The sequence below is a fragment of the Aulostomus chinensis genome, chromosome 5 (assembly GCF_037954235.1).
Source record: "Aulostomus chinensis isolate RoL2024-O1b breed Wild chromosome 5, RoL_Achi_v1.0, whole genome shotgun sequence".
In the NCBI taxonomy this organism is placed as follows: Eukaryota; Metazoa; Chordata; class Actinopteri; order Syngnathiformes; family Aulostomidae; genus Aulostomus; species Aulostomus chinensis.
The window spans coordinates 22,832,321-22,847,237 of NC_141324.1; the positions used below are offsets into that span (position 1 = coordinate 22,832,321).

General features: G+C 42.9%; 1 protein-coding gene across 1 annotated transcript in view; it reads left to right on the forward strand.

Annotated features, from left to right (window-relative positions):
* Positions 1-2,343: 2,343 nt before the first annotated feature.
* Positions 2,344-14,917, forward strand: part of LOC147261760 (cadherin-18-like) — a 32,592-nt gene continuing 20,018 nt past the window's right edge. The window contains exons 1-2 of the mRNA XM_086203955.1: positions 2,344-2,461; positions 6,562-7,844. Coding sequence (XP_086060081.1) covers positions 6,963-7,844 — 882 coding nt within the window. The 5' untranslated portion in view covers positions 2,344-2,461; positions 6,562-6,962. The remainder of the gene's footprint in view (positions 2,462-6,561; positions 7,845-14,917) is intronic.

Consider the following 14,917-nt stretch of genomic DNA (forward strand, 5'->3'; position numbering starts at 1 on the left):
GCTGCTGTGATGGAAAATAGATTTTGTTGATCGCTGTGGCGTAACAGATAGCTTCAGACAATGAGGATGACCTTCGCTTTATCAAGCCTGGATCACAGCTGTGACAACGGGTCACAGTGAGCTTGGCAGGCCAGGGTTCATTCAACGTTCATTCATTTGGATTGAGAAGCTAAATCACGGCAGCAGTATGATTGCTCCATCACAAAATGCCCTGCTGGGACAAAACAGAATGTTAGATGCATCTGCATGGACTTCTATGGTTGGTCGTAGGGTTTCTTTGTTGTGGTTTTTTTACCACCATGTGTTACTTTTATGTAAGTAAAGCACACACAGTTACATTTTGGTGAAAAGAACAAAGCAAAGTCCCATATGTGCCCTACTTTCAGTAAACATCTTCTCTTATAGAAATTAGAGAGAGAATTTTACCTGAGAACATAGACCTGCTCGGTTCAGATGCATCAATCTATATTCTTTTCCAGTTCCAATCTGATTTGGATACACATCTGCCGATACTGATTCTGATAATGGACCTCTTTTTCATGACATGTTATTGGCATTAGACGAAGCAGGACTTCTAGCCATCTCACAGGAGAGGTAGACTGAAGCAATGTGGGCCAATGAACAATGGATGATACCAAATGTAGGACGCACATACAAAGATAATAGTGCCAGAGGGAGGAAAAGACAAGAGCTAAGAGGGACAAGGAGAGATGTGTTCACCCCTTTTCACTGTTAATGCTTGAATGCAACAATATAGGATTCTGAATGTTAGTGAGCTGCTTCATGATGGTTCAGTTACTAAGAATATATTTGCACCCAGAGCATGTAGAAATACACACTTGTGGCAACCGAGCAGGGTGCACGTCTGCTGTTTTTCCTCTCTTCTGGTGGGGCATTCGCACCAGGTGAGATTAAAATAAAGCTGAAGTTATTTACAACCGTGAACAGCGAGCAGGCTAAGAAATCAAACAGAGTTTTCTGTTTGTCTCTGCACTCTGTTTCCATACAAAATATCACATGGGAGAACAACACACAAAACAAGCATTGTGCAAAAATTTGAAAAATGCTGTCGTGACTTTAACGTCTAGGCCTGTGACGCAGAAACCCTCTATAGATTCAAGTAAAAAAAAAAAATCCTTTTTTTGACTACGCTAATTTGGACCATCTTAGTTCTGTTGCTATAGACGGCAAGGGATCTCCCATGATGCACTGGGTTCCTCTCTATACATTCATACACAAAAACACTTGTACAAACTATGCATTATTTCGCCCTCTCAGAACTTTTAGCAGTCCAGATATGTTGTGACTGAAACGGTTTGTGGTCAGAATTCATTGTGCTGGGAATCGAAATGTTATCGAGCAAATGGCAATAAATCCTGTGATCAATCATGATTAATCACAGGATGATTTGTCTTTGGAGATTGATTGGCTTCTGGAACTGCTGGTTTTGGCGGTTCTACATTGGTTTCCACACTGCAGAGTTTGGGTCTGTATAATTCAGTGCACCCACAATGTCCTATACTAATCCTTAGAGACAGCTACATCCGCTGTCTGCACAGCACTAGAGTACAAGCAGGGTGGGCGGAGGGTGCATGGCATTAAAGCTGTTCCCTGTAATCTGAGGGTTCAAATCAGTTGGGAAAACCTGGAGTCAACTGAAATTCTTCAAGTAGAGTTCAGAGTATTATCATTAAGCTGTCTTATACCGGTCACTATCACGAACAGTCAAATCCAAGTTGATAAAAATCCAGAACTCGTTAGAGCTTCAGATGGCATAAACGTAACAACCATTTTTTGCAGCGAGAGACCGCTGTTTGATTCCCATTTGAGGTAAACAGTTTGAGTCATATTTGACGACTGTTCTTCTCTGGTGGGAAGCCGTGTTTCATCTGACTGCAGTTGAAGACACAACTTGTGTTTACTGTTTGTTTCCTGTCACGTTTGCCAACCAACTCGTGTGAGTTGCAGTTTACAGACGGCTATTCATTTAAATATTGTTATGGGGACCATTGAGAAATTCCTGTGTTTTTAGGGATGTTTTTTGTGCATGGGCAAGTGTCTGTTTGTGTGTGTGTCACTGCTCATAATTTTTTTAGTGTGTTTATAGTCAGTGGTCTACTAATGAGCACTGTGCGTGTGTGTATGTGCAGTAGACAATTGCGGTCTCACTTTGCAGACAAAGATGCAGATAGCTGGCAGAGAAACAAATATAAATGGAGCGAGAGAGAGAGAGAGAGAGAGAGAGTGTGAAGGAGAAAGAGGAGGGGACACAGTGAAGGCAGTCTTTTATTTTCCTCAGCTATTGCCATGGATGGAGGGGGGGGTGAGAAAGAGAGAGAGGGAGAGACACTTCCTCATCCACAGTGGCGGGCGGATGCAGAGCAAGTGAACAGGGATGAGAGAGAGATACAGACAGATGAGACTAAGCCAGTGTGAGGAGGGGGAGTCGATACAGTTTGAGGTAAAGACCATCACTTTATCCATCTCTATCTACCATTCTTGTGTGTGTGTGTGTGTGAGTCAGAGAGGGATGTCAGGTGTGCATACACACATGCAAGGCTTCTGATTTTATTGTCTATTTTGCTGTTGATAATGGTCACAGTGGTCCAGTGTATTGGTGGTGTTTGGCTTTAGTCAGTAGTGCGATTGTGATCGATGCTGTGCAGCCCTGCATGTACACCAGCTGGCTGCATAAACTCCAGATGTCCCCGAAGGTTCTAGGTTTCAGTGCAATGGTGATTTTGGTCACTCAGGCTCATTGCGACCACCTAAAAAGTCCCTGGAGTCTGTGCAGGATTGTTCCCATGAATTGGGAGCTTTTTGTGTCTGTGGGTAAGTTTGAGCTCCTCTTGGTGGTGCTGCTGCCTGTGATTGTTCAGCCGTTCATGTTGGTTGTTGGCATGGTAATGATGTATTATCTATGTTTTTTTATACATTGTTACCATGTGTTTGACAGTGCTCTGGGCCTCTCGTTACCTCCAACCAATAGGGACAGGCCATAAGCTGACTCCACCCCCTCCCACTAAAATATCCTGGACAAAGTGTTTGCAGTAGGGACCAGGGCCTGAAGCCATGGTTACCTGACTATATTGCTTGGGATTGTTTACTGCAGCTATTTTACACTTTTGAAATGTGCATTGTTCACATACAATTGTCTCGAAGAAGTCCACAGATGCCCCTACAACTATGCCACACCCCTTTTTTAGTGTCAACTAACGTGTCTGAAAAATTAACACCACCGTACCCCTGCCAAATTTAGTTTGCTGCTGTGAGGGTACAAAAAAGGTTGAATGAAATGTTATCAAATTATTTTCAGGGGTGGGGGAATAGCCTTTTCACTGTGGACCATATGTACATATTGTGTTACCAACTCCCACGACTTAAAATAAAAACTTTAGCGAGTTTCTCTGGATGACAGTTGTCTGCTGTCCTGTAAACTTCATTGAGTAGCCTGGGTGCTAAAACCAACGCTGCAGCCGTATACATGTGAGTAGCCTGCAAGCTAATGCTAACACTGAAGCAACAGTGCAAAGATTTGAGTTGCGCTCAAGACAGATCTTCTGTAGCCTCAAATACTTCTGAGTACTTGTTTCAGTTGTGACTGCAGCCAAAATCACAACACCGCTATCAACTGTCATTTGGTGTTTTTTTAAGGGAACTTTGCACCTTTTAAATCAATAATTTTAGCAGCTCTGAGTGGTAGCGTATGCTAATGAGTGGTGGGGTGTTGACTAACATGTGGCCTTAATGAGCCAAATGCCATCTGGTTGCTTTTCATAAAATTACTTGTTCTGTTGTCTTAGAAGATGCCATAGAATTGGAAAAATATGTACCCAAGAACGGCTTTATTGCGAATTTGGCCGATAAATACAGAAATGTTATCAGCGTGAACACAGAGAGTAGGAGGAGATATACAGTATGTCTTCTTCTGTGTTTCAGCTCACATCACCGTTGGCTTTATATCCTAAACATTACTGCCTTTTCACATTGTCCAGTAGCCCATCTCTAACGTGTGTCAAGTCTCAGCGAAAACCAAACATTCATGTTATCCTAATTTTATTATCAAGGATCTACATTAGCTCATCAACATATAGCGACAGACACGGAGAAAAAACATTCACAAATGTTGCTTTTGATGCCAAAATGAACATTGCTGTGATGGATCGTTTAGTTTTTAGTTATAGTTAGCTTACACTAATGGTTCACATATATTCAACCATCCGACTGTCACCTTGGATGGATAGAAGCTGCAGCACTGAGTGGGGAAATGCGTTGACATCCAATCACATCTTCTTATAAAATATGAGCAACGCCTGAGTTTGTTTCAACCCACCAGGAGGAGAATCAGTCTTCTTTAGTCACATTACCTGATATCACATTGCACAAATAAACAAGGGATAATTGCTTTAATTTTACACTTAAAAACGGAGGGTTATATGTTTTGCTGCTAGGGAGACAACTAATCCACCACTTTTATGGATGAAAAATATGAATTTGCTGAGATTTCAGGCTTTCTGGCCCCCGATGCTATCATTTATGAAAAAAGTGGCAAGATGGTCTAAAAACAAAACAAAACACATATTTCCAGTCAGAAAACTGCAGGTTGATATCTTAAGTAAAGAAGCAGAACATATTTGTCATTTATAGCTCTGAATTCATCACCCAGCCTGAGCTTATGCCAAGATTTTAGGGAGGGTTGAGCATTCCCTCACCCCCCATTGGAGCATATAGGTGGATGCTTGGATGGTGGTACTGAAGAATAAGCAAAAATGCTGAGATGGGACCTCTGCAGTTTAAAAAAATACAGAAAAAAAACAATTAATTACCAAACAGGGATTACTCGACAGTCACATGTAAATATTGAGTTTGATTTAACCGCCTAAACTCACTTACAGGCATCATTCCTCATGCTTTGAAAAGAATCCTCCAACAGCCATTATACGATGTAACCGTCTTATTTTGGGTTTGACCAAAAAAAGAAGTGCCTGTGTAATCAATTCGAGAATCAGTTATACATGGAAATGTGACACATCCATATTAATTTGAAGACTGTTCTAAATTAGCCCCTTGAAATGGAGTTAAACTCTTATCGTTTTCTTCTTATCACTTAAATCAATCACTCTCAGCGAAAAGAGGAAAAAGAAAGAAAGAGAAGGAGCTCTGTCATGGATGAAACATTTATCACTTGCATATTGTTTCTGCTTCGGCTGCTTGGAGACAAGACTGCAGCTGGCAGGTGGATGGATCTGGATTGTAGGTAATAAGAATTCCCGCAGGCTTCCTACATCCACTCAACTCGACCAAAGAGACAAAACAAGAATCACATCAGTCGGGGAGGATAACAGTCTTATCAGCAGCTGTTTGCACTATTTTTTAAACCAACACATTCTCTGAGAAGACGCCTGAAGCTTGCTCTCATGTTGCCACTTTTCACCGGAGCTGTGCATATAGTTTCACTGGAACAATTCCGAGGGTAAGCAGATATGAGCCTAATTCAGTGGCACGAATCACTGGCCTTTATCAGATCCGGCATTGAGTTTCAGACATTTTTCATCAGAAAATTTTGAGAGGATGAACCAGATTTTCAGGAACTTAAATGAATAAACTGTTTATTGAAAATAACACTCCGTTGACACTGTGTTGGCAGATGTGAGGTATTAAATGGAGGGGAGGCATCCAGTTATCTGGCGACTTCCTCTCAATTTCAAATCAGATATTTTGCAAATTGCATTTGTAACTCTCCTCAGGACACTTCCAGGTCAAAGTGGTTGCAGATTTTCTCCCACCATTTGTTTGCAGCCGACCACTGTGATGACTGCGCCAGGCATGCTACAGTGCCGTCAAAGCCCAATGTCTGCAACTCACAGGGTGGAGTCTGAGAGATACCACCACCCAACATTGAAAATCTGTCCTGAAACACAATCCCAAATATCTGTGTGGAGAGTAGAGGGACTGAGCTTGTCCTACAGATTATGTTTTAAGTTTCTGTACGTCTGTCTTTGATTCTTACCAACCGTTTGAATAAATCGATTTGCAACTTCTTGTGTGAATTGCTGGCACCTCCTGGAAGAGTGGTATCGAGTTTGAGGATCTGCAGTCTAAAGCACTCCATTTTTGCTGATGTCAAATATAACTCAATATAGTTGTTCACAGTAAGAGGCAAGATGTGAGGCAACACTCCATGAACATACAGCTGAGTCAGATGAAGCATGAGCAAATTGCCAGCTGTATGCCTGCTATCTGTAGGTCCCTTTCTGATTGGATAGCATCCTGAAAAAAACTCAAGATCCAAAACCTGGCTCAACAACAAACTTTAACCTCTTAAGTTTTCTTTAAAAGTTTAACATTTTCTTATGGAGGGTTGTGAAAGATGGAAGGTGTATGAAGTTTAAAGGAGGTCAACGGGAGCTTGACTTTGTGAGTGTTTTAGAAACATAATTGAATGGTAGGATTTTCTTGAAAGTATCTGTCTTAAATATATCCTTCTATTATGGGACTTTGGTCTAATCAGGGTTTGTTGGTACTTTTATTAAACTGTGAATTGTATCCTTTCTGTTTCAGGACATGTAGTCCTCTGATGAGTCCCTGGGGCAAAATCAACAACTGACTGTCTGCTTTTGAAGAAATGAAGAAAAAAGGACTTTACTTTTCAACCTCAGTGGATAGTATTCATATTGTGTGGAAGCATTTGCCATGGACTTTGCTGGACGTATATGGACTTGTATTTACCATTTGAATGTTCCCCGACAGTATTAGGAGGCAAAAAAACAAAACAAAACAAAACAAACACCACAAATCATGTTCACGCAAGGTTAGCATAGTGGGTCAGGCAGTGGAGAGCTTTTTTACAGACATGATCCTTTGGACCATACCGTGTGGACACCTGCACCCCTGGCAGTGTTTGTGTGGTGCGACACAGTGGAGGTGAGAGGGAAAGATTTCCAGACCAATCTGTCTTTACAATGAGAGTTCCAGCCTGTCTGGCTGAAGTTACCTGTCTTTACCCTCTGGTGGTATTCCTATGTGTTGCCTCCCAGAGTTGTTATGGGACCCAGGTCGATCTGAGCCCTCACACCAGTCCTGAACCCAGCTTATACCCAAGCCCAAGGCTGGAATCTCTGCCTGAACCAACCCTGCATCCAAGCTTGAGTCCTGACAAGCATATGACTCTGCAGAGGCCAAGTCAACTCTCAAGCTCCAGCCAGAACCTACAGACTAAATCTCAGTTACAGCCTGGGCTTGGAACCATGGTCCACAATACTGACAACCAAAAGTCCAACACAAACATCCAGTCGGCAGCCTCCCAGGCTACAATCTCATATCCCAGACTCAGACTTCAATCTCTGTCTCGGCAAAACTCTAATTCAAGGCAAGTGTTTACAACAAATTCTAATCAGCAAGCAAAAAGTAAGTTGTACAACACTAAACAATCTTCACCAAAGCAAAAGCCAAGGCTGGTACCAGTTCTTCAGCCAAAGCCCAAGATAGTCAGCCATTCTGAAGAGTCTGTTCCTTGGTCGAATGCTGAACTTTCTCCAATAACTATTTCTAAGCCGAAGCCAACCTCACCTGGTTCTACGGACGTCTTGGCTGATGGCAGCCCAGCCTCATTATCCAGTCTTAAATCTCATTACAAAATCCAGACCTCCTTACAAAGCAGTTCAAATGCCAGATCCCAATCCAAGATTTCCAACTCCAGATCGCCAGACAGAGCACAGAAGAACCAAACACAATTGTTGGATGTAGACAAGGATTTCCACCATCGTCCCAAGAGAGGTTGGATCTGGAACCAGTTCTTTGTCCTTGAAGAACACATAGGACCAGAACCTCAGTATGTTGGAAAGGTAAAACATTTTTCCTTGCATTTCTTTCAGTTCAGATTCAGACATCCACTCTTTTTGCAAGGCAGTAATATCTGCTGATGGCAGGGTACATGTCATGTAGTCCAGTGCTGTACAGTGGTCTCAAAGCCACATGCATGAGAACTCAGATGTAGTTTGGAGCTAGATTCCCTTTGATGATGAAAAAAACAGAGTGGTTACATTTTCCAGGAACTGCAAGGGGCACCATCAGGTCCAGTGGCTTTAATGGGGTTGATATGTCTTAGGGCCCATCTATCCTCATGGGAGCAAAACACCAGTCCTCACAATGGAGAGAAAAATGTGCTGCTTATGTTGGCCAGCTATTGTTGGCTTTGTACTCTGATGGATTTAACGTCTCACCACAGATTCCAGATATCTGAGTTGTTAAAGTGCTCTCATCTACATCTTATAACAGCAAGTTGCTTCCCTGATTCCTTTCCTCAGGTTGGACTTTACTCTTTTTTTAGGCCCCATGATCGCTGCTGCAGAAAGTGTAGTTCCATGTCTACAGCAGGTTCTTCATCCAAGGGTTAGGGTGGAAAAGGGTCAATTGTTCTTAACGATTGTAACATTGTCCATTAAGAAGTTGTATTCCCATGTGAAAACTTAAATTTGATTGACTGCTGGGTATCCATTAATCCTTGACACATGCAGACTTGTCCATTCACCTTATAAATTAATGCTCTGGGTACATGCAACCATAGCAACAGAAACAGCAACAGAAAGTGGTCGACTGGTATTTTAAATATGGTTTAAATTTTGCGTGTTCTCCTCTATTTTCCATTTACGATCTGGTACATGGAGATTCAACTACATTGCAGGTTGTCAGTGGTTTTTAATGGACATGCATGCACACACGCACAGTTTTGCTCACCTCGTCTCATCTTCATCACTTTAACATGGATTACTGCATGAGACAGAGTCTGAATAAAGCCTGTGAGAGCTCCCTCAGTCATACACTCCTCATCCTCATTATCGGTCCTCCATGATCACAATGCAGCCAAGCTCACCATGACAAAGCCTTTAAAATATCTGCCTCTCAAACATCTTTATTAAATAACACTGTGACCCTGCGATTGTTGACATCATGACGTTGCAGTTTGACACCCTCAGTCTGATTGCTGTGGACATTTAAATACTACGACGACACTCATGAGTAATAATGCATGATCCCATTTTCTCGCTCTCCCTGGCAGTTGTTCATGTGATTCATTTGGGACAACCACTGATCAGCTGGAGTGTGTCATTCATAAAGTTATCATTTCCCCTGTCAATAATTATTGTTGCTGTAATCTGTTACAGCAGCACTCCGAGAGTAAAGGGGATCTTAAAAATAAGAGAGCAGGAGCAGCTGTCATGCAGGGTGCGGCGGGCCATTACAGTAGCAAGTTCTAACTACAAAAAATAGCTAAATGGGTTTGAATGGTTGAGCATTAATGGTTTTTTTTTCTTTCATGTGCCAGTCAGGCAAATAGGTAAGAACACTACCTGCCTTGAAGTCCATTTGTACAGAACCCCTATCCACTTTTTTAATATCTTTTAGATAAAGTCGACATGGATGATTAATTCTTTTTCAGGATGAGCTGAAGGCTGGGTGGGAATTGTGGAATACTCTTCAGGAGAGAAACAGCATCCTCACAGGAACAATCAAGACAAATATGCCTGAGCCTATTAACCCAGGGAGGTCTCGCTCCTCTACAGTCGCCTGTCAGGATGAATGCAAGGGCACGTGTGGTGCTCAGATAGAACAGCTTATCCTTGCAAATGTTAATCTCTTCCCAGCAATGGTGGAGTTTTGCTCAACTCAGCCAACATGTTCAGTAATAAATGCAATAACTGTACTGTATGTACAAACGGCTTGAAATCCATTACGCCTGAAAATGTGCAGATTCACCATCTGTGATTGTGCAGCTCAGTTCTTCTGTCCGAATGGTTTCAAAAATACTGCAAACTGTGATGTGTATGTGATACAGATTTGTGTTTTACAAATTCAGAATCAATCTGATGCATGTAGAGTATGGAAAAAAAAATATTATATAACTATATTGCTGTTCTGTCGGGAGCAAAATATATATTTCAACTGGTGCAGTGGCCATTGTTTGAGGGCCATTCTGTCTGATTATAAATTCTGACCCTATCAAAAAGCCCTCGAACTTCCATCTGACCAAAGGAAAAACAACTTTTGCTGACATAAATTAATCATATTGACTTTTGTGTTGCATTTCCTTGAGGCATCAGCAATACACACAAGTTAGTTGTCAGTAGTCTCAGGCAGACAGACAGATGATATTGGTAATATTACATTTGCAATTCCTCAACTTCGTTCTTCCATGCAAAGTCCAAAGCAAGGCTACTCTGTGTGCTGCAACAGGAATGATACACACTTTAATTCTTTAATTTCCTTGAGTAACTCTCAAGTTGCGAGAAAGTTTAACCATGTGAAAGCAACTTAAGGCCATAAACCGTACAAATGAGGAGCATCAAAAGTATCACAACTGTTGTTCAGGGGCTCTAGAACACCATGTAGAACAGGCTTGAATAACAAACAGTCTGGGCTTTTAGAAGCATGAGAGCATGAAGGTGCTGGACCTGGAGGCAGGAGAGAGAAAACAAATCCGTTCAGACTGTGACTAGACAGGAGAGAAAGCCAGCAGCAGTATAGCTAACACCCTGAACCTGTGTGTGTGTGTGTGTGTATCTGCATATGACGTGTTGATTCCCTGTCCAGTGGCCAGTCGGTTTGCATGAATGCAGAGAGGCTGATGTGATCGGCTCTGACAGTGACATTGCGTGACATTGACACTGTCTTCTTCACGAAGGTGAGGACTTGAGCTGGGACTGAGACCCTGGGGAGTTTCACTCTATGTGTGTGTGTGTGTGTGAGAGAGAGAGAGAGAGAGAGAGAGAGAGAGAGAATGAGAGAGAGATGTGGCTGGCTCTCTGATGGACACAGATGTGCATAGGATGCAAAAAAATGTACAGACACACACACACACACACACACACACACACACACACACACACACCTGGGGAACACTGAGTCTGTTTTGTAGGCTGCTGTGACAACTGAGCAACATGTTTCCCAGCCAGATAATGCCTGATATTGTTGATCATGCTGAGCATAGCAACAGTTTGAAGCACACACACATTTGAACAGACACTCATACAGAGTGGATTTCTCTTCTACTCAGAATGAGGCAGGAGAACAGTGAAGGTGAGTGGAGAAGATTGTAGATGTAAGTCACTGAAAGAAGGCAGGAGAGGACGAAACTGCATTGTTTCCATGATGTTTTCAGATATCTGAAACATCTGTTAGGAGCTGCACGGTGGTGCAGTGGTCAGCACTGTTGCCTCACAGCAAGAAGGCTCCATGGTCGAACCCCAGCTGGGGCCCGGGATCTTTCTGTGTGGAGTCTCCATGTTCTCCCTGTGCCTGCGTGGGTTTTCTCTGGTACTCTGGCTTCCTCCCACAGTGTAAAGACATCAAGAGAGGACGAGGCTGATTGATACTCTAAATCACAGGTGTCAAACTGATCCAGTAAAGGGCCGGTGTGGCTGCAGGTTTTCATTCCAACTGACCAAAAGCAACACCTGATTCAACTTAAATCAATCAAGCTGTGTCCACACAGCTCATTTGTTGGATCAGGTGTTGCTTTTGCTTGGTTGGATTGAAAACCTGCAGCCACACCGGCCCTTTACTGGATCAGTTTGACACCCCTGCTCTAAATTGACCGTAGGCGTGGCTCTGAGTGTGAATGGTTGTCTGTCTATATGTGTTGGCCCTGTGATGGACTGGTGACCTGTCCAGGGTGAACCCTGCCTCTCGCCTGAAAGCTGCTGGGATAGGTTCCAGCCCCCCTGCAAACTTAAGAGGATAAGCGGGAGAAAATGGATGGATGGATGAAACATCAGTTGATTTACTTTCATTTAGAACACATTAAACCTTGGTGCCATCATCACTGTGAGACTGAGACAACTGCCTTGTTGGCCTTCATGGTTCATCACCTCATTAGGTAACTCGAACTTTAGTCCTGCTTTTTCTGTCAGTCGTCAGTCTTCATGAGTGTTTCAGCCTGTTTATCAAGCACAAATACCAGTAAGGGATGCCTGCGCTGGCTCAGTGTCTAATATCATACCTCTGAAGTTACTTCGGCAACACATGTTGAAAGTGAAATACAAAGGAACAAAAAGTCCAGAGGAGGGATGCGGAACAAACTGAGGTGAGGCAGTCAGCCAGCTTCACCTACCATAACCCCTCAAACGTGTGATTGCTACAAATTAAGATTGAGGAAATTTCCAAATTTGTAAAGTTTGAACTGGATTGTCAGCAAACCAGTCTCTTCTCACCTCTTCCACCACCACTTCTGCCATCAAGCCCATCAGGCAGACAGTGAAGAGTTCCACCAGCCCTAAAAAGAATAAGAAATCCCTCATTTTATCTGTCCCTCCATCCATGTATGTACAGCAGGAAATACTGAGTCCCAAAGCAGTAGTTGTCCCCTTCCTGCACTAATCAGACTTCCTGCTCCTCAAAGACGATCTGATAGACTCATTTGCTCTGTTCAATGCCGTAAGCCTTGCACGGATTTTGAAGGCGTGAAGAGGTGTTTCTTGTATGCAGACAGTGGAGAATGGGCTGGAAAAGCAGCAGCATGTTGGGCAAATGATGAGAGGGCAGGTGATAAAAGGGATGGAGGAAAGATGAAAGGCAAAGCAAGAAAAGGAGAGGGGAGTGAGGGTGAAGTGAGGCACAGAGAGTCGAAGACATGATGAAAGGAGTGAGGAGATGGAAGGAAAGCGGGACTGTAGGGATGAGAATTTAAAATGACTGGCAGGAAAGTCATGTCTAAAGATTCCTTCAGGGCTGGAAATGTGAGACCCGTTTGCATCTGAATCCTGAAACTCTGCCATGTTTGACACGTCTCTGAAGTGCAGCCTCTTCACGCTTGGTCGTCACTTTCCACTTCATTGCCTGTTCCTCCTTTCTAGTTTAGCTTTCTCCACCTCTCTAACTGCAAACTCAGGAGTGCCAGCGAATCAATGGCCAAGTGATGAAGCAAGTAGCTGTGAACCTATACCTTGTCTTGTTATTCCCTTTATCAAGCCTGCGTCCTGTCAGTCGAACATCAAGCTCCTCCTCATGCATGGCTTAGCTCAGCTGCTGCCCCTGAACAGATGTAATGGAAATGTCTACCACTTGACATTGTCAAATCTTTGCAAGCCTCCATGACAGCACCATCCACAGCGCTATCAGCACGCCTGGATTTAACCATTGCCTCTGTAGTTCATGCATCCTGTACTCTCCAGAAGAATGAGCAGACAGGTCATAAATACAAGTGGTTAAAATGACCTCTACAGAAGTGACTGATACATCTAGTGGCCGTAGTAAGCTTGAGCAACTGTTTGTGTGCCTGAAACCAACTGGACTGTGCTAAAAATGTGTTTTGTCAGAGGGTCAGAACAAACAGCTGTGATCACTGTATGGACTTACTGAGAACCTGTGCTGCAAGAGGCACAGAGAGAGACAGACGAATCCTCCTCCAGAGACAGAAGATGCTGCAAACCAACAGCTGAGTTCAACAAGCTGATGGGTTCTACAGGACTGGCTGTATTAGCACATGCTGGAACTGCTGCGCTAGCTTTGACGCCTTCACAGATTCCATTCCATTTTCAATAACAGACAATATCAGAGTTGCATGAAAGGTGAATATAACAAGGTTGTAAAATATTGTAAAACTTTTGCTTTCATAGTCAGTTGCGGAGAACAGCCAGTAAACAGTTGAAATATTACACTGTCCTTGGTGTTTTCCCTTTAGAAATGTCCTTTAAAAATGCTAAATTACATGCAGGTAATAATTCTGTGTAAATTTGATTTAATTCTGACCAGTCTAAAAGTCCAGTCTCTAAGAGTGTCAGAGTGTTTGCTCACTGTCAACCTCTTGTCTCATAAACATTAAATGTGGGGTTGGAAACTTGAAAGGGAGCAAGCACACTGACAAAGTCTAGCATTTGACCCATTGACTACCCCCAACCTGCCTCTTCATGCCTCTTCCATCTCCTAAAAAAGTGTCCTACATAAAGACACTGAAGGGTGTTTGGAGTGTTTGTATCAGACGCCTTTGTAGGAGGAGAATGTTTTTATTTGAGTGCTTGTGCAATGGGACAGGTATCGGGTATTAATACCTGTCAACGCCACCCAAATAATTGTCTTCTTTATCTACAATAAACTGCTTTCCAATGATGCTTCACGTCATTGGTTTGCATATCTCGTTCATCTTCTTGCTGTCACTGCTTTAGTAATGGCTTCGTGAGTGTGTGTCGCCTTTGGCAAACGTCAGTCAGGCACTATGCTCGGCCATTAAGCTGTCAAGGCATCAAAGGATCCACATCCACGATTGAATGCATCACATCTGCCTCTCCCTCTTGCTTTCTCTCCGTAGTGCTCAGACTCACTCGATGCTTTTGTGAAGCTGTACACTGTCACGTGTCTCTTGGGCTCTTTTTTTTTTTTTTTTTGCTTTGTCTTCTGTTGGTGCTTATGCACTTAGCTGACTAAGATTTCAACATGTGATGGAGAATGTTGAAGCTCTGTTCATTCTTCTCATCTCAACTGACGAGTTATAAAGATTTCAAAAAGGTGTAGAATCACACTTCGAGAGAAGAATTAGTGACACCTTTACCGTCTGCACAGGACAGGAAGTTGATGAGCAAGATGTTATAAGAGTGGTAAAGGATGAACAGTTATTTACAGCTCTTCAAATGGATCATGAGAGGGCCCTGGAGTGTGTGTGTTAAATTTGCAGATGCACCCAAAAGTGAGCCGGACAGCGAGACAGAGTTTGAACTATGGCGTCACTCAAAAAAGTTGCCCGTCGGTGAGGTGAGGAAGCGTCAACTCAAGGAAAAGGGATGTCTGCTTTGGCTTGGAGCTGTGCATGTTTGTGTACTCGTTGGTTTTAAAAATGAGATTAACTTATTTGCCACGTCGCTAAGCACCGTCTGATTATAAAAAGCCATGTTGGATGATCACATGATCAAGCCTTCCTACCTCAACA